Genomic DNA, 21,138 nt, shown 5'->3' with positions numbered 1-21,138 from the left:
CTTGCTCACCACAGCTGCAGTCAGTCACACACTTGTTGTCATTGTGTTCATCACAGCCTCTCCCCCCACAAGCAAACTCCACCAGAGTGATAACTTGCTGCACCAGCAGTCAGAGCTGCTTTGATCACCAGAATCACTCTCACCACAGTCTGTCACCCTCTGCAGCAGCCCACACGGAGAATACAGAATTACGCTCATCTCAGATACTCAGTCACACTTGCCACAAGTTGGGATGATGCAGCCGGAGCCCAAGCATCCAGCTGCACGAGCTGCTGTTCGCCACGATCCGCCATAGGTGTAGCCAGAGTTGCACTCAACCCTTGCTGCGTTCAGCATCGTTCTCGCCAGAGACGTGCTTACCTCAGCCACAATCAGTCATGCTCACTGGAGTGCTACACTGCCTGAGCAGCTGGCACTGTACGCTACATGAGACCAAGCAGCCATAGTTGGAGTCACACTTGCCAGAGGCACCCTCACAGCTGCCATCATTCACACTAAGTGGGATCTTACTGGCCACACAAAAAGCCCCAGTAAACATCTCATCCACAGCAGGAACCCAAAGCTGATCACGGCCCTATTCAAAGTCACACTTGCCTCATCCCACTGGAGGGAAGGTGATTATTATCTAGACGGAGGACAGGTAACTGAGAATGATGGAGGACACCAGAAAAAGCCATGAATGTATTTATGTGCATATGTTTTGTGCACCGTACCAACATCCATGGATCAAATTTCAATACGTCTTCTATCCATCTGTGTGGTATAATAAGAAGGTAATGAAACTTGATGTGTGGTGCTGGATTTGTGGGATTCACATTTGCAGCGTAAGGCCTTTTTTTTTGATGCACACTATCTGCTCTTGAGATAAGATTAAACATTTCTTGCAAGCCTAATGTATTTCAGGCCAGAACACCATCAGTAATATCCTTCTGTGTCATACGGGAAAATGGGTGGCCAACTCTCGCCTATGGCATTCACGCCGACATACAGTATCTGGCTGCATAACGATAAGGTTAAAACACGAATTGTCAATTCAATATTCAGTCAAATGACAGTATTTGTTCCCTAGAGACATCTATGGTAACATCTATGACACTAAATCACCGTCTTAAAATATCAGATTATTCTGAGTCACATTTCAATGCAAATATTTGAATTTCATTCCAACTTTAAAACAGATTACATATTTCTGCAAATGTTTAACAGAAATAAAGGAGGACAGAATTTCATTTTATTTTTTTATATTAAATGAGCTTTTTTATTAACTTTCGTTGAGAATGTGCTGCCCCCCGGTGTGTCTGTCACATATTTAACAGCTGAGCATATTTTTCATAAAACTGCTCAAATAAAACACTGAGAAAAGATGATACTGTCAGATCTTTTTTTCTGTAATGTTAGCAACATTACCCTGTCTCATGCAATATTAACACTGATCTTTATTGTAGCAAAAGATCATGTTTCCTTTGAAACTGGACTCATAAAGATGTACTATACCTTATATCCGTGTGGTTATACACTACACATCCTTGAATCCTTACTGTATTAGACGAGATAGAAAAAACAAGAAAACATTCAACACAATTTCCACCTAAGTGGTAAAGACAAGCCCGTAGAGCTTCAAGGTGAAACACAGTGTGGATGTTTGATTTATGGTTTAAATTATTCTGCTGGGCCAGTCCAGTGCGTGTGCTGAACTCTGCCGCTCTTTGTATGGCTATTACCAGAGAGTGAAACCTTGCATTCCAATTACAGTTAGGCTATATAGCTGTCATTTATGTTAGTAATGACTATAGCTTCTCCTTCCACTGAATTACCAGCCTGCCCATGAATATTTTGCCTGTTAGCGTGATCGATAGCTACTGATCAAGCCACTTCAGAGACGCACTCTTAAGTTGGATAGATTCGGCCACATTGCATAAAGACCCACTTGACTCTTTGAAAGAAAAATATATAAATAAACAGGGTGTAAAATGTAAACTAATTGTGTTTGGCATGTTCTAAATTGATTTTCTAATGTGTGCACCAATCTTTATCAACGTTTACCTTGAGGGAAATGCCAATATGTGATGACCCATGACCCTGAGGGGGGCATCCATCAGGTCTAGCTTTGATGACTCAACGAAAGGATTCAGGCCATTGTCAGCTCCACAGTACTGTCACTTTACTTTTACTCTGGCATTAACAATTTAACTGCTTGTACACTGCAGCGCATGGCAGGCTGCTCTAAAGCACTTATATAACAGGACTAGGTGTTTGCAGCCTTGCTGAAGATACAGATTCTGGAAATTTTTAAAGCGAAGAGGGATTTAACAGAAAAGTCAACTTGCCAATTCGTCCTGGGGGAATATGAATGTCTGGACCAAATGTCACGGGAATACCTCTAATAGTTGTTGAGACACTTCACTCAAAACCAGAAATGCCAGCCGCATGGTGGCCCTGTAGGAGATGTTAGAAGATCACCAGACTCATTAGGGTTTATCATTATGGGGACCAGGAATGTCAATGCAGGCTCTACAGCCAGGCTTTACCTTTTGTCTTTCACACCAATCAATCTAATTACTAATGAAATATTTCTATCTGGTCCACAGTAGCAGAGTGAACAGCACTCCTATGTCTGAGACTGCACTGCTAGTAGTTCAAATGAGGCGCAGTACAGAGCAACTGTGAATAAATGTTGGGAGAACACCTGACATGTTCATGCACAGGCCGTCTTTGTAACAGTAGTGATGGGAAGTGATGTGTGGAGCATTTGATTGATGGAAATGACATGAAAGTCCCATTGGAGAATAAACAGCCCATCTCATGTTCTTGCACTGGTTCGTCTTTACTCTAAGTGACACCACAAGACTCCAAAGATAAGATTGGGTTAGACAGATGTTTGCACTGTGCCCTCTGCACGTTTCTTAAACCTGTTTCTCTGATGACTTTGGAGGACTGTCAGTCAGACTTGTGAATGGACTGCCGCACTGAAATATTAATGCTGTTACATTTTTCAGACTCCCTTTATGACCTGGATCAATTTGATTCAAGTCAGGGTGGACTTAGTTAATGGACTGGGTTAATGGACCACCAATTAAATGGTTTTGGAGATTCATTTTTCCTGAGTGGCACAATGAAACACAAGTTGGTTTTGGTGGCAATGACTAATGGTTTGTACTGTGCTACTCGACAGGCAGTCAGTGTCATTCAGCCCTTGACCAATTAGTGAGGCCCACCCATTGGATATACAAAGGAACATGAACGTTATCCTCTAATGCTCCTATACAGTACATTAAATTAATGGTTCATTAGCATTAGATGGATTTCCAAGAAGTTTGGAGAAGCAGTTGGGAAAAGTATTTTTGCATACTGCCTGAAAACTACAATATGACATGGTGGGTTCATCTCATTAACAAAACTAGACAGTGTGAAAGTTTAAATAGCCGAGGCGCCGTTGCTTCTGGCCTCGTCTTGAGATGTCTTGTTAGCAATATACTTTATTGGATCCTAAACATAAAAAACGAACAGGAATGTACAAAGTGATTCCTTGTTCATAATTTACTGCTCCCTGGCCAGAGGCCAGTGTTCCTTTGGGAGACAAATTTGATGGAGTGGTGACTCGGCGTCTCATGTAGTGGACGACAGTTTGTTTGTAGTCCAGTGATAGATATATTTCTCTCAATAAATGACTTTACAGATAATTAGTCAGAGAACATAAAGTCACTGTGAGATTTAAATGATTTATTATGATAATTTTGACGATGCTTGTTAGCACATTCCTTCTTTATTTTGGGTTCTAAAGACAGATTGTAATTTAAAATGCATTTTAGTGAAAGTTTCAAGAGTTCCCATTTCAGTTATCTTGTGGCTAATTCAAAGCTCATTTTGTGCATTTGATTTGTACTCATTTTAAACAGATTATTCCTCAGAAATGTATGTCAAAGTCTCAAACTCATGCCGAGTATAACTTTAATATTCAAACGCTTAAGCTTCATGGGGCCAGTCCACCCTCGTGGCCTAGAGCAACCCATCAGACACTGGTGAGACGGCTGAAATGGTTTAGAAAATGAATCAAGTGAACAATCAGCAGGTTAATCATAAAACAATTAACGGCATGCAAACAAGTGGAACATGCTGTTACCCATGAATAATGCAGACACCCTCAGGGCCAATTAGTGGGGTGCATCACCACTTCAAATGTGATTTCTCAGGTTTCCACCAGCCTGATTTTGACAAAGGCTGGAGGGATAATGTAGTTCTGCACAGGGTCCACTGTGACTCGGCTCTGTGAGGCTTTCAATATTCTCATTGTTCATTTTCAACTGCAGGTTCCCTGTGAGTACTGTGTTATCTCACACCTGGTCTGCCTTCTTTATGAGTGTCTACTGTATTTCATTTCCTTCCTGCTGCCATTTATCCACAGCACAGTATTGTATGCTGTATTCTATTGCATGTTTTGCCATGCCACACTCATTTGTATTCCCATAGCATCCTCACAGCAGTAGGTTACTATGCTGACCCGCAATATCATTCCCTGCACACAGCCAAGCTGAGTCAACGTCACTGTGAAGCGATTGGCTGAACACGTGTGACCATGGCAAGGACTAGAGAGGAGAAGCATTTTTCAAAGCATCAGTCTGTTCAAGCTTCAATTATTTTTCCGTGGCTTCTGTATCCCCGCTCTAATGATACGACTCTCACTTCTTCTCTTTCCTTCCCTTCACTGTGTCTGTGATGATTACCTGTTAATGTGAAATTGCATACATCACTCTTCAAGAATGTTTTTTTATGCAAGCAGGTGCAGAACTGTTAACAGACACAGATGTTTGCAGCCTCCTCCTCCTCCTCCTGACTCCCACTTTAACAAAACTGGTTTATACCCTTCTTTTTTATGAGTGGATCAGTATTAAATAATGCAAGGAATGTGAAGGACTGATACTGTTGCAGGTAACCAGAGCTTATTGCATTGTGTGCAAACCTAGTATCTTGGGAGAAGAAATGCTCCCACCCCTCTTTATTCCTGCAACATGGAAACATTGCTTGTGCTGTACACAGTCAGGTTTTGATCAGTATTGTGTGTTGTCACAGTGCAGGCGTCCAGCTGAGTGGAAATCTGTCATTAGTGTCAGGCCAATACACCAGACTAGCCTGTACTATAAGTTGCACATCTCACTCATCCCCTGCCCTCTGATGCCCCCTTCCTTTTTCTTGTAAGCCAGTTTGGTTGCCCCTCCTAATGGGAAAAGACTTTGTTCCAGCTGTAATCATAATCCATTGAGGAGATGCAGAACTTGTCACAGTCTGAACTGAGATATTAATTTCCCCTCCATGTGGGGCCCTGCTCTGCTGGCCATGTAATGCTATCAGCTTTGAAGGAATCTTGTCTGGTTAAGCCTCATACCAATGTTCTGTCTGACATCCATTTTCTTGCTTTGAATGTATTGGCACTGATGGTGCTTGAAGCAAATGCCTTTTCAAAATAAAAGCACAGCTCGGTACGGCTGTGAGTTCTGTCTCTTAAATTACTGTTAATTGCACTGTACTGTGTAGCTCACATTTTATCTGCATTATACTGTAAATCTGTAATTTTGACATTTTACATGAGATTTGTTAAGTATGGGTAGAACAATAAAGTATTCTAACCCCAAGGATGTGAAATATGATTTTCAGTGCAAGTCACTGTTGCATTTCAGTAACATTAATTGTACCGCAATTGTATTTTTACTAATTTGTCTTCAGTAAACAGGGACATGTTATTCTTGCTCCTAAATTAAAACTTACAATATATCTTTGCCCTAGAACCACTGCTAATGATGTTATTGTTATTTTTCTGTTTATTTAATAAGGATGGTGAAACCAGAGAATTACTGCAGCACAATGATTCTTCTGCCATTTACATGTATGGCATTTGCACTCTGCAAAAGATGCTCTTTAGCTGTTGTTTCTTATATTTATTGCTCACGTGGCCCATTTATTTCCCTCCTTTATGTAACATGTTACTTTCTGAGAGGGCGATGTTAAGGTGCACCTGCTTCGCCATCAATTAACAGAATGTAAATTACAGTGCAGAGCAGGTCTGCAGTCGCCATTGTTACGGCATCAAGTTGGAAACCGTAACACCACCTGAGGTACTACGTTGTGCACAGGTGGTGCATGCTAGAGAAGGTATTACACTTCTCTAAAAATCCCTGATGAACTCTGACAGATTTCGCCTACAAGGCAGGCACCCTGTCCCTGGTTAAACAGCTGCTTTCCATTTTTATTTTTAATTCATGGCTGCAGTGACTTGACTTGTATGCAGATCTGCAGTAGCTGGGTGTTTCCATGTCCCTAATTGTTAAAGTCACACCGATTTACATGATTATTCTATTTATCTGATTAGATCTCTTCCTCCCAGCAGCATAATGAATTTCACTGCAGGGACAACTGGCCTATTACACCAAGTTTATAATCATGTGTGATTTTAGTATGGAAATAAGGTTTTTTCTCAGTTGCAATCACCAAATTAGAATTATTACAAGAATAATTGATTGTGCCCTGTCACTTATTCATGAAAAATATTCTGTGATTAACGGTTTGCTCACCATAAAATGTGGGCTTTCTTCGCTTTCTTCGATCGTTGCTGCTACTGTGTCAACACAGTTCATTGAGCTCTGCTGGTATCAGTGTCTCAGAATGCACCCCAGTCGTTTCTGTGTTGTATACTTTGCAGATTTGATAAATGGATATCAAATATTGTAGATTCAGCAGTATCTATAGAGAATTACCCAGCTGTGCTTGGTGTGTGCAAACGTGCTCAACTGGGTAAGCGTTATAGATCTTACCCATTTGCAACTTGACAGGTGCGAACTGTTGATGGCTTATAGAAATATTGAATCAAGGTGTTAGCCAAATCGGCTTTATCCAGACACAGAGGGGACGGTTAGATCCATCTAACAGTGAACGGAGTTTGCCTCCTCACTTTAACATGTGAAAAAACAGGTTGAAACAGATCACACAGGCCAAGAAGCAGTTGTATATAAGGCCGTTCTGGCAACTGCAAGCAAATCATGATTTTTTTGGTGACACGTGGATGTGTTCAAACGTGACAAGTCTGCAAACTTCTCTGCTGTTTCTGTTTCTGCTGGTGCACAGCCTTGAAGAGAGCGTAAGCCTCGTCAACTGTCTGGTCATAATTGGTCACATTCTCTGTATTGTCACCTGGACTACAATCTTGTGCCTCAAGTTTCCGTTATAAATCAGTGTGTATATATACACACTGGGTTTGAAGCTACTTCTTAACATCAAAATACAAATGTTTAAGGGCTGTGACAGTGTTTTCCTTTTAACCACTTTGGCCTCATTTTGAAAACCAGATTTCCTTTATTCCCTCTCTACTGTCATGTTAATTTACACACACAGCATGAAAAGTCCAAATCTGTCTCTGTAAAAATAACTCCATCTGCTATATTTTTTATTAATTTCCTTATGCTAATAAACAACCCGGTTGCATTTTAGGATGTCGCACAGTTTTTCCCACCCTTGTGACCGTGCAGTCAGAGGAGAGTGAGTGTCAGAGTAGATCTTGGCGAAACCAGCGAATCTCATCTTACTACTTAAGATGGCTAAATTTAGCACTAATGAAAACATTTATCAAGTAACTTCACCTTAAATTCAGAGGAGATTAAATACATTCAGCTTTGATTAAACTTGACCATCGGAGCTACTTGGGCTCTCTTTATCCCACATTTTATAAGTGCTTTCAGCACCTGCAAACAGTATACTTACTCTAAGCATTAGTCAGCCGAGTCTTGGCACAGCAAGAAGAAAATGACAGTATGGAATTTATCTTTCTTCTGCCCTAAAAAAAAAACAGCTACAGAGGCTCATTGTCATGTGGTGCTGTGTTCATAATGGATCCACTGTACTCTCATTACATGTCTGTAAGGAACAAACCTAAATCTTGACAAATTATTACTGCTGTAATATAATTGGGATGGGCCCCAGTGGAAACAGTTTTGCCCGACAGCACTGTGCATTGATCATTTGGTAGCAATGCAGCTTAATGATCATAGTAACACAGATGCCCACAGTCCCGGAGCAGAGCTAAAATTTGTCCTCACTCATTAGAGGTCCACCTGTGTCCCTGTTGCAGGGCACCATCCCCAACAGTCGTTCCCAAAACAGCCTTGTCAGATGAACCCAAGTACATGGACATGTTTTTATACGCTAATGGCCAGTACACTACTTTTAGCTAACTCTTCAGCCATATCTTTCATTTACCTTGTTACTTTTAGAAATCAATTTCAACCATTTGTCTGTTACTGCCCTTTTTAAACGTACTACTGTATGCTGTAAGCTAATTAGTTCTACCACTGACCCTTTACTGTCAGCTTTGCTTTTAGCCAACCATTTCAACTGCTTCTACATTACTCTTACTTTTATCTATTTCAGCTGTTTATAGGTTAGCTTTATTTTTAGTTAACTATTTTCAACTTTTTAGCTATCAACTCTTTTACTTTCAGCCATTTCATAATCTCACTAGTAATCTCATTTACTTCAACCATTCATTAACCATTTCAATCACAGATTCATTACCTATGGTTAAGCATTTATCCATTACTGATTAAGCCTGGTTTGATTTAGTCACATTTTAACTGAACTCAAGCCTTTGTTAATGTTATTTATTCACTGCTCTGGTTCAGTGGAGCAGAGGGATGGGCTTTGAATTATCCTTCTTCAGTAGCATAGCTAGGATACTTGTTGTGTCCTGCTTTTTTCTTCCTTTGTTTTTATGTACTCTGCTTTTTTAATTATGTGTTTTTGACACAGTTATAAAAGCCCCCAGCTTGCTGTTGATATACAATCAGGCTCTTTTGCTCTAGTCCAACACAAAACTTGTTTTTAAAGTTAAAAGTTGTGTCAGTGCAGAAAATATTGACTTATTAATGTGCCGAATAACAGACAAAAGCGGCTTCACTTTGAAATCCTTTTTATGCATGTGGTTAAATAATGGACTACAAAGATCACTGGTAGATGCTCAGTGCATGACCGTCACGTCAAACCAAATGTGACAGGATTTAGGGCTATTTTTAGTTAACAGCCACTTGGATTACATGGCTATAGAGCTGTGTCCTAAATTCAACAATTACTGCAGTCGACAGTGTTTATTGGCTGATGGGCTCTCTGTTGTTTTGTTGTGTGTTTTTTTGGGGGGGGTATGTGTTGGCTCTTCCTTGACATCCTGGACTGTGTATTAAATGCACCAGTGGGATTTATTTTCATGAAAGTGTATAACATTACAGTTTGAATTTCGGCAGTTATGACTGAATGATTGACAGAGGAACTATAAAAATAAATGAGAAACAAAATGGGTGTACCTAAAATCTTTCTTGCAGGAGCCTAGGGCTTGCCATTTCTTATTTTACCACGTATCATCTGTATTGTTCGACAAATCACTCAGCATAGTTCTACAGTCAGATTATTCAGCTAATTTGCATCAAAGACATTTATAGCCTTTTAATTCTGTCAAATGTGATTACATTACTCATTGCATGTGTTTTTTTACCCAAGAAAAAAAAAACTGACAGTAGAATTGAAAACAAATGTTAGAAGAACAGGAAATGGAGAGTGCTTTAGGTCTACTGTCACCTTAGGCAAGCTATTTTTAATTTGCCAACAAAAGCACCATGTCTTTTTTTTCCCCTCCTTGCTTCTTGTTCTGTTTCAAGCACAATCTGAGCCCCAGGGACCGCTGAGCCCCTGGTTTGCATGACAGGTATTGGTAAATTGGGTGCAGGATTGTAGACAGCGGCCGGTAGCCAGTTGTTTAATGCCTGTTTGTCTTATTTTTATGGAAAAGGATTTGTCGACACTTGTAAGAGTGCTGTGTAGTAAGCTTTCTTGATGATTTTTCACTGCAGCTCTAATTGGTGCTTGTGTTGAGGAAACATGAACTGAATCATCAGAACAGAGATCCTATAGGAAATGTGATATATGATTGAGTTTACAGACTGAGTAATGAGTATAATTAAAGCTTCACTTTTTTCTTAAGTCTTTTGAAACTTAACTGTTCTTGTTTGCTGAGGACATTATTAGTCTACTGGTATCTGTGCTGCACCCCTTTAATGAGAATTCATCCTCTCTTTTCAGCTGCAGCAGACTGTAATGTCTGGCAGTGAAGCTACACTGTGATTCTTCTGTGCCCTGGGGTTAAAGTATTTCCAAAAGATTTATTCATTGTGGACACTTAAAGCCTTAAAAATGACACAGGCGCAATGATGATCCCCATGTGAGTGGAAGTAACTTGAATAGGTGGCAATATGTCAGGAAATTAGCAATGCAATTTCCAGACAGACATTATAAGACAAGGAAATGATACCTCCGTCCCCACAGGGCATCCTGCAGTTTTTATGGGGAACATAAACTCTTAAGATAATGGATAACGATCCAGAATTAATTTTAACAGAACCCCAGTTTCACCAAATGTACAGAATGAAAAGAAAGGAAAGAAATGATAGCAGCTGAAAACACTGATGCCCAATATGAGATATGCAAAAAAGGAGGGAGAGAGGTGGGAGGGGGGATCGTGGAGCTGCAGTCTGCAGTTTTGTGTTTACCAGCATTTATCAGGCTTGGTAAGATTAGTTTAATTTGACACAGTCTGGGACTTGGCCTGCCCTTGAGCATGACATCTGTTCAAAGGAAGATGAGGGCAGAAATTATGAAAAGCAACATTTGAACTAATTTGCATGAACTGTACTCAGTTTAATTGGCTACATTTATAATTTTGCTCATAATGTGGTTACTCAAATGTCTGAGCTTTGGGTGAATGCTTGTAGTAACTTACGTAGGTATTCTCAGATTCTCAGACAGTAAAGGCTACCTGATGGCTGGAAAATGTTTGTGTTGGCATGGAAACACGGTTTACTGACTGGACCCATCATGCTAAAGAAGCGAACTGCTATTTCTCAGTCAAAGAAGGAAGGCTGAGAGAAAATGAATGAATGGATGGATGTTTTATTTGAGGCTACAAGGACTCAGTCACAGGTCAACAACTATGGCTGTAAACATCTTTACATCGATAACAGCTCATGACTCATGGATTTATGACTAACAGTGACAGCATATCGAGTCTTGTCAAATCCCTATGCAAGTGTATTGATTGAAATTGTGAAAATGTTTCATACATATCGATAAAAAGCCAGTAGAATAAATTATTGCAAATTACATTCTCTATTAGCTTCATCAGTCACTGCAACTGATGGAGCCACAGTTATTAGCATGTGGATGTCCACAGTACTCAGTATATCTCATTATTAGAAGGGCGTAAAGATTTTTTTTATGATTATTCTTCTGCCAGGTTACTGTTAACAGAGGATGACCTTGGCCTTAAAGCTTCCTGGGCTTGATTTTCTTCCTGTAACAGTACCAAACCATTGAATGCAGCAGTCGATGGCTGTGTATTGACGCACAGACAGAAGGAAATGCTTGAACTGGGGCTAAGGCCACAGGAAGTGACGTCAGTGTATTCTGTTATTTGTAGGTCTGTCAAAGTTAACGCGTAAACGCCTGCGATAAATCTGGACACAATAACACGTTAAAAAAAAACGTCACATGACTTAGGTAGAGCCTGTCTGTGTATTTAGTCTATCGTCTCCGTCTGTGTTGCCACTGCGTTTGTCACCCGTCAGTTGAAATACGGTAACATCCCATAGTTGAGGATGAAATAGTGCGTCCCATTTTGAATCAATACTGGACAGGGTTTGTCCCGTATTTCTGTCTTGAATACAGCATCATCCCACCCGTGTTCTGTAAAGACCCGTCCCACCCGTGATCAGGTAAAACTCGATGCCATACGTGCCGTGGTTTGATCACTGACATGAGTGGGAAAATTCAAACTCTTGGTTTGACAGTGTCAGTGCTAATGACTGTCAGAGTAGTTGTAAACTATGTCCGTGAGTGTTTCCTGTGATGGATGGTGGCCTGTCAGATATATGGCAGCGTCAAGAGGACAACACTCTCACACCGAAGCCTGTGATGTGATTTGTTTATGAAGGTTGAAGTGCAGTTGGATTCATAGCCTGTAGCTACACAAATTGCATCCTTCAATGCTATATAAGAAAGAAGAAAATACAAGTCATTATATAATATTTAGTATTTTAATCCCAATAATCAGAGTCGTATTAATCAAGTTAATTTTTTTAATCGTTTGACAGCCTGAGATTTCTTGAAACAAAGTTACACTACGAAAGAAAAAAGAAAAAAAAAAGTCTGCAGCTGAAGCCAGTGTTAAATGGCTCCTGCAATGTTTTTACCTCAGAGCCACAAACACTGTGTACTAGAGTTGTGACAGTTTGCAGCATTATTAGCACAGCTTCCTACTAGAACATTAGGCTGAGGAGAAACTTTATATGAATTCATCTGTTTACTCCTTGTGTAGTGATCAGTGCCCGACAGAAACACAGAGAGAGCACACTGATTCCCTGAGGAAAGTGTTTGATCTTCTCCTCTGTAAGGTGACAATAAGGGGGGGATGGGGGTATTACAAAAGCACAATGAAAGCTTTTTAAGTACGACACAGCTGCTACACGTGTGTGCATGCTCGAGTGGCCACATATCTGCTGCTGCACCTCAGTCATTTGCAGATATTTGGCTTCCTCTCCCTAATTCTGCTGGTGTTCTTAGGCTGCATTCAGTAGCATTCACATATTTTTAATGAGACGTCATATAAACTCTCTGTAAGTTGCCAGACTGCAACTTTATTGTAATAATTACCGATAATTACAGTGTCAGGAATGCAGCTCGATGCAACATCTAGAGTGCAGATGTAAAGAAGAGGGAGTAATGAGTTTGTTTCCGAGCTTTAACCAGTATTAGTCCATTAGTTACACTGTTTGGTCAAGTTGTGTCTAAAACTTAGGACCTTGTAAACTACAGTACATCATCTGTTATGATGAGTGACGGTCCTGCGTAGTATGTAAGCAGTATAATAGTATGTACTGTACATGGGTTAAGTTTATTTTGGGGCATTAAAGTGGATTACTTAATATTAAATGTAATCAGTTTGCTGAACACTTTATTACTTAATGTCCGCATCTGTGATTGTAATAGATAAGTTTGTACTGTATAAGTAATCTTGCATTGGGGAGGGGTCTGATCCTTACATGAAGGTTAACTCCTTATTTTGTCTTTGGGCCTTCGGGTCAAATACCTTCCCTGCTAATTGCTCACAACAATGAAGCAATACTGAACTCCCTTAACAAAACTATTGACTATAAATTCTGATGTAGTTTCCAAATTCAAGAGTTGACCATTGTAATCAAACATTAATGTGCATCACCAAATAAACACATTAGAAGTAAAGAAAGAAAGAAAGAAAAGAAAGAAAGAAAGAAAGAAAGAAAGAAAGAAAGAAAGAAAGAAAGAAAGAAAGAAAGAAAGAAAGAAAGAAAGAAAGAAAGAAAGAAAGAAAGAAAGAAAGAAAGAAAGAAAGAAAGAAAGAAAGAAAGAAAGAAAGAAAGAAAGAGCAGTAAACATAATTAAAATTTGCATCTCTCAGTCTCTATTTGTGAACTAGGAGCCACTATTTGTGAACTGGGCACAGACATTAGCACTGTGGCGCCTCACAGGCCTGAGTCCCAGCCAAAGCACTAACAATGAAACTAAATATTAATTAATATTATGTCTTGTCTAATAGCTGTTTGACTAATTGTCACGTCAAAGAAGTCATCCACCAGGAATTATAACCAAATAACCTGTGAGAAAAAGGTTCAAGTCCACTGCTCACTGACGTGCAGCTTGTTTGGAGCTGCACTGCTCATAAACTCCCAATTTGCATACAATGGTTTATAGATATTATACATATGGTTTATAGCACTCGTGACGATACATATAAATGAAGCTTTAAGTGTCTTTGGTTTCATGTGGGAAGGTGATGATGAATGTAATGATGATGATGATTGAGATGATGAGTGCGCTGCTCAGTACAACCCGACTGAATATAATGCTGGTGCTGGAAAGCTCATAACACAGATTCATACCTATAGAAACATAAACCATCATGTTCACTATAAAGAAGTCAGCTATGTTTGTTATGAATACAGAGTAAGTTTAGGATCAAACTTTTTTTTTGGACATGATTAACCTCACTGAAGTTCTGCTCTGTTGTAATGCCAAACAACAAAGCAGACGTCACTCACTCATCATTTATTACGTCCATGTGTACTATACTGCTCCTTCTTAATAGACAGTTGTAATGAGGACAATAAAAGCAGACAGAGCAGCAGCGTTGTCCTCTGTATAAGGTCAAATGCACCTTTATCGTGTGACCCCTGGCACAGAAACAACAAACCATGTTGATGAAACCATTTGACCCCTTTTTTATATAATAAATGTCAAGGGGAAAAAAATAAAAGACCCTCCGTCCCAGCAAATCGATTTTCTTTCCACAGATGTTTTACATTGATGTAAACAACCTCTTGATTAATGTCACCTCATAAAAAAGCAACAGTATTATGTATTTGACAGGCGCATGCCATTGGGTGTAAAAATGTCAGAACATCAGTTTAAGACCAAACGAAGATCAATAATAAAAATTAAAGATATAAAGCAGATAAACAACAGGCAGCTTGAGGCTTAAAATGAACGATTAGAAATAAAGTTGATTATTATTTGACATCCTCTTATATTTATATACCAATATGTGTCAGGCCACTTATGAGCCATTGGTTGTTAACTCTTCTGTTGTTTCTACAGGGGTCTTCTGTCTGAACCAACATGGCTGCTGCACTTTGGAAGCCCAAATCGCAAGACTTGGGCTTGTGGATGTGGTTTTTCCTGCTCCTCAACATCCTTCCTCAAGCCAGGTACCACAACTGACACTGACACTGTAATCTCTCTCACTCTTTCACCATGCTTCTCTTTTCCTCCGATGGATATTTGCTGTCGTCCCATCATCAACCCCCGTTTCGCTCCCCTCGGCTCCGACTCGGCTGTTGACGTTGTGCTGATGTGCTGTGTATAATACCGGCATTAATCAGGCTCACTGCCGCAGCAGACATTGTAATCTAACCGGCACCATTAGAAGCAAAAGATCATCTATATTTTAAGCAGGGGCCAAAAGCCAAACTTGTTTTTTGTTATTACACAGTGAGACGGTCCCAGCTGTGACTGTCAGTTTGTCAAATGAAACAACCAACACCACGATAATGGTTCCTGGAAAAACTGTAGCATCGCCAGAAGTAGTAATAGTATAAAAGATTGATTTTGGAGGGAAGAAGTCTCCGGACAGTGTTTTGACTTTCACACTTTTGGACGAGGATTAAAATAGACCCAGTGCCACCTCGTTCCTAAATTAGAAAGAGGAAGAGTATCATCATCACAACGTAAAGTGAGTTTATCCTCCCATCTAAATGTTTGTCCCCCTGCACAGGTGTAAATTTCACTGACTGCTGAAGTAATTTGCATTGTGCAGCACACTACAACTATGATTGCCCATTCACAGCATTTTCACTCCTGCATCCTGTGCACATTTTCCAGTGAGTGCCAGTGCGAGTCTGTAGGTGTGTATGTGTATTGGAGTCAGCGAAAAAACGAAGCTCCAGCGTGTCTTGAAGTCATTCTAATCACACTCCTTGTAATTTCAAAACGAAGAGATTGCGCAGGTTGCCATGTTAGCATTGTTGATAAGGTAAGATGTCATGGCAGCGAGATGTGGCGGTGTGTAAATCACTTTAAGATTTTGCACGCTAGGAAAAGAGCTCACCCAACCTGGAAGAAAGCAGGCCGGGGAAGGAAATCAGAACAGTGTGACAGGGATTAGCCCAGTTTGCTTTGTCATTGTGCCATTTGGCTCTCCTTGCTTATTAGGAGCACACAGCGCTTGTAATTACATATATTAAATAGAAATGTTTGGCCAGGAGAAAGTGCAGGGCCAAACTTGACAAGGATTCTGGATCTAGCCTTAATGCAATTTTTCCATGTAGGAACACAGTGTTTATAGTTCACCTGTTTTGACACCAATGGTCCACATACAGTAATCCAGGGGACTGTTTGTGTTCCAGAGAAAGGAAATCTTAATGCTACAACATACACCGTATATATTTCAGCCTGCTCTGCTCACAGACTCTAAATCTTGAATTCAAAACAGGTCATTACAGTGTGAATATTTATTCCCCTCCCCACATGTTTGAACAGATGTTAATATTGCAAATAAAAAGCGACAACCCTGTCACCCAACATCAGCAGCCAGCCTCACTAATGCTCTTGGGAGAAAATCCCTGAAGCCACATCCCAAAGTTTTTTTTTAGGAAGCTTTCCCAGAGGAGCAGAGGTTGTTGTTGTAGTAGCATATTACTGTCCATGGTTTTTGTAAAACGAGGTGTAATGTTCAGGTGTCGGCATCTATCCGTCTAGATTAGAGGGTTTGCAAAGCGTGAGGCACGCCTCCGCAGGTGGGCGAGAGTTGGATGGGTATGAAGAGGGAGAGATGGTGAGCAGCAATTTGCATCAAAATGTTTTCCTTATAACTCAGTCATATAACACGCATAATACACACATTTTCAAAGCCAGTGCAACTCACGATGATTAAATAAGGTATTCCTTATAACCCCAAAACATGCCTGAGAATATTCATATTTATAATTATTGTCAGCATTAATATAATCCAGTGATAGCTGTCTGCACATACATGGGTACGAGGCAGTTACAAGCTGCTAACAGCGAATTCAACATGTGACTCATGCTGCCAATGTGAATAAATATGAAACAAAAAAAAGAAACAGGGATAAGCTCAATAAACTCTGGGTAAAGATCATAAGTCTTTCCAAAAAAGAATAAAACAAATTAAATTAGCCTGACCTTGGTTTGATTTTTCAGCTGGGGCCAGAGAAGGAGATTGAAGATAGAATTAATGACATTAGTATTCTGGATATTAATGAATAAAAATATGGAAAATCATTAGATGTGATGAGAGCAGCAGTTAATAATGGAAATCTATGACATTTTGACATATTGAGGGACAGAAAATTGTCGCCACATCCGTTCCAGCAAGGCTCAAACCGTTGGTGCAATTCATTATGCATGGACCTAACACAGCAAGTGACAAGGATTTTCCCAAATGTTAATCTTTCTGCAATTACTTGAGACATGATGTAGTGCACATATGCAAAGTCCTGGCACAGCAGCCTTCACCCAACACGTTTCATTCAGTTTAACTTATGCTACTGTAAATGAGGCTTCACAGTAGCTGAATTGAGGAAGACATTTTTTTTATCTTTCGCCTCTCAAGAGATGGGAAAACTTGGAACAAAAATTAAGGTTCTCTTAAAATTTCCATCAAAGTTCAAGTTGCTGAAGGTTGGAAATAAGAGCGTTAGCATGCAGAATATCTAAGTATCAGCAGAGCTGTTTCTCTCTGAGAACTGTCTCCCTGATGCCCACTGATGCTATCGGCAGGCTCCAAATCGGCTTTGCTACAGTTGAGGCAGGAGACTTTCCTAATGGATTAAGGTATAACAGACAAATCCTCTATATAAGGGTCTGTCATTCTGCACATCACCAAATTTCCTCAATTCCCGCACACTGAAAGACGGGGCATGATTAAGCTATTATTCCCCATGAATCCATGTATTACATATGAATGAGAAGGCTGTGTTTATTCCCATCTGGCAAGTGTCTTTCATTCCTTCAGCTATCCATCCATCCATCCATCCATCCATCCATCCATCCATCCAACGCCTGACCTTCCTTCTCTCCAATCAACACTTAACAAGAATGGGCAGCCAGGCCGTCTTGTTGTCTATTTTGTTTGTAATCTCTTGCCAAGCTGCCGGCTAACGTGGCATATAATCAATAGCTATAAGGGGCGAGAGGCCTATATGTACACTTTGCCTATGGATTGGCTCTGAAGCTGCCCAGCCTCCGCTCGCTCGCTCGCTCACGCCTCCTCACATGAATTATTCACAGTGTGGCAGAGAGGGGCATCACTTTGAGATGCGACCTGGTCAACAGATAACATTCTGTTTCGGCAATGTTGTCAAGGTTAATGTGTCACAGGTCCAGACAAGGGTAATGTATTCATGGCTGAACCACTTTGCTGATTGAACGACCAGGCGGACAGTCTCTACTCGGAGTCAAAAGAAAAGGAAGTCAAAGGTTCGCTGGGTGTAAATAATGTCAAGTCAGAAATTATCAGTCAATACATGCCTCTGGCTTTACTTTTCATTTGTCAGATATTTTGCTCACTGACGGAACCGGTGAAGGTCACGGTGCACCATAAAATCTGTATTTGTTACTTTCATCAGTAGCATTGGATAATTGCACACACACACTCTCACACACACAATTAACGATTTAGTACAGTCGGTCAAAGTGGAGCCACAAACCAACTGCTCTGTGAGATGTAATAGATGCTTATTAAAACACATGGTTTGGGTGATTAATTCAACCTTCACTTGGTTTTCACTCACAATAAGTGGTTTCAGTAAAAGGCTGAAAGTGGATTTGTTGAACCAGAGCTCTGTGAAGCATCTGGGAAACCGGTGTCTCCTGTGCTATCACATCTTGTGAGTAAAATTAGAACCGATGCCTGACTTCTTAATCCTGTTGAAGTATTATTGATCTATTTTCTAATCACCCTGAGTTCCTGTCAATATTCGGCTTATGGAGTAACTGGTTTAATCAAGTAACTACAACAGCCTGGTTTCCCAGAGAAAGCGCATAAAGTTTGTGAGCAGCAACAGGAGTTTCATGTGAACCCAGTGTCCTTCCATCATCCCAAATTCTTTTAAAACTTTCATTGATCTGTGCCCTAATTAGTTTCATTCAATTTCCTATTGATACGGCGAGCATCTGGTCAATGATCTTCAAAGTACCAATTAGCAGACATGCCCCAGCAGGCATGAATCAAACAGAAACAGGAAAGGATTTCCCAGAAGGTGTCTGCACAGCTGATGCAGACCATCCAATTTTGGAAACACACAATTGCTAAGCTAATGTCTGAACCCTCGACATACAGCGACTACTACATGAAACAATTTTATTTTAATTGGGCAGCTTGTTGTTTTATCATAGCATCAACCTTTTTTCTTTCCTTTTTTTTCAAGGAAATGACCCCATCTCTTTTTCCATCAAGCATCGTTTATAAAACACATTCATCTGAGTTCATCCCTGTTCTCCAACCAGCAACATCCACCCCCGACTCCTTTTAAAAATGAGGCCTAAAGCAACGCTGTAGATAAACAGCTTGTCCAACTCAGACTGTACTTACTATGCCTTTGAGTCCATTTGTACAACATTCAGAGTGTTTGTAATGTTTAAACCTACTTTTCTATTGATTTATTTGGGCATTTGGCCTTTAAATTGTCATTTCATCCAGTGAAACATATAAAGGTGGGGCTGCTGTTGGCAAATAAACACCTGCTTGTCATTACTTGTATTTAACTGGTAACTAAGTGCATGTCCCACAGTCATTTCCTATTGCGAGCAGGTGAGCAGTTTCTTCGATTGCTGACTGAATCAACATTTTCTGCTGCTCGCAGACACGCAGCTTGTTTTCTGGTGAAAGAGTTGCCGCCTGCAGGAAGACCACCCGCATTCCCCCCCCAATCATGCACCGAAAAACAACAGTTGCAAAAAAGTTTAATCATAAAATATGAAGATGCAAAAGCTGTTCAGTAATAAAGAATTCAATATCACACAAACCAGCTGTATTGCATATTTTAACAACCAAAAAAAAAATGTGTCAGACTTCTTTGGCAGTTTATCAAATAGCTTTTTGGGGAACAGACAATTTAATAATTCCTAGAGGGAGGACGGTTATGATTCTCCAGCCTGTGTTTTTAGAAATCAAGTGTTTGGTGGAGTCAAGATAGTTGGCTCTCTCCAAGAAACTACACAGCTCAGCTCAACAGCTGATCAACTACTGGCACAATTAAGACTTGTAATATCACTACTGTAAAAATGTTAATACCAAGTGATGAGTAATTACCCTTTGTTGACTCCATTAATTCTTGATGCTGATCCTTCCTAACTACTGGCCAATGTTTGGGTTGGTGGCTCATGAGCCAAAGTATTAATGCAGCTCATTTGCAGCTTGTGCTCAAACAGGAGGATGCAGTCTGAAAGCTAGATGAGCACAAACTGAGCACGAGGCCAAGGTGGCAAGGTCTTGTGAAGCAGCTTCTGGATAAAGCCTGATCTCACCATTTATCCCTTAATCATGAAAAACGATTCCTAAACCTCGTTTCTGAAATCTTGACACGACTTCTGGTGGTTTATCAGTGCAGACAGCAACATGTCCAAAATGGCTGCCTTCACTTGACTATAATGACTGTAATTCAATATCATTTTATTGTATAAAACCAACTTACAATCACTTATACATCGTATCTCATCATCGCTCTAATCACTGTCCAATAGCAATCTTGTCTTTTAAAGAAAAATAATGGCTTAAAGGCCGCGAGCTACACTACGGAGGCCAATGGGATTTCTTGGTTTCCCTTATCAAACTCATCAAATACACAATCCAACAACTCCAAAACGCTCTGGTGGACAAGTTGTGACCTGCTCATTCACCACGCTATGAGATAATAACAGAACGTTATGAGACAGAGTCGTTTTAGAGGTAAATTCATGCAAAACTGCTGATGCACGTTTCTGTCGGGGGCAGTTTTTCGGCAAGCAGTCTCTGCATTTGCCTCCAAAACAACTCGTCTCGTAACGTTTCGTTATTATTTCATAGCGTGGTGAATGTGCAGGTAGATAAACCAGGTGCGCCAAGTGCTATTATGGAATTACGATGGCTTTAAAACAAATGAGCACGGTGAAGCCATTAACACCGAAGCACCACTGTGCAAACGGTGTTACAAAACATGTCTGGCCAAGGATGGAAACACTTCCAACTTGGCAAAACACTTGAAGGACAAGCACCAAGACCTGCACAAGGAGTTCAGAGAACGACAGGTAATAACTTATACACCCATTAAAAAAAAGCCACATTCAGTGCTAAAAGCATGAAATGCCTTCACTCTCCACAAAAGTAGCTCTGGAAAGAAATTTAAGCTGCATTGCAATTACCACTTTCTCTGGTTTAAATAAATTATAGGTGTTTGAGTAGAATGAACGTTTTTGTAGACATGCTGATTTACGATAAATTTTGATAAATTTTAAATGGTCCAT

At 40.2% G+C, this 21,138-nt stretch overlaps 1 protein-coding gene across 1 annotated transcript in view; it reads left to right on the top strand.

The window, feature by feature from the left end:
- gabra3 (gamma-aminobutyric acid type A receptor subunit alpha3) overlaps positions 1–21,138 on the top strand; it is an 84,440-nt gene that overhangs the window by 11,064 nt on the left and 52,238 nt on the right. The window contains exon 2 of the mRNA XM_085797510.1: positions 14,716–14,825. Coding sequence (XP_085653636.1) covers positions 14,737–14,825 — 89 coding nt within the window. The 5' untranslated portion in view covers positions 14,716–14,736. The remainder of the gene's footprint in view (positions 1–14,715; positions 14,826–21,138) is intronic.

Source organism: Trachurus japonicus, chromosome 14 (assembly GCF_045865225.1).
Source record: "Trachurus japonicus isolate A0001 chromosome 14, Traja_1.0".
NCBI lineage: Eukaryota > Metazoa > Chordata > Actinopteri > Carangiformes > Carangidae > Trachurus > Trachurus japonicus.
This window is presented reverse-complemented; position numbering and strand designations above follow the sequence as displayed.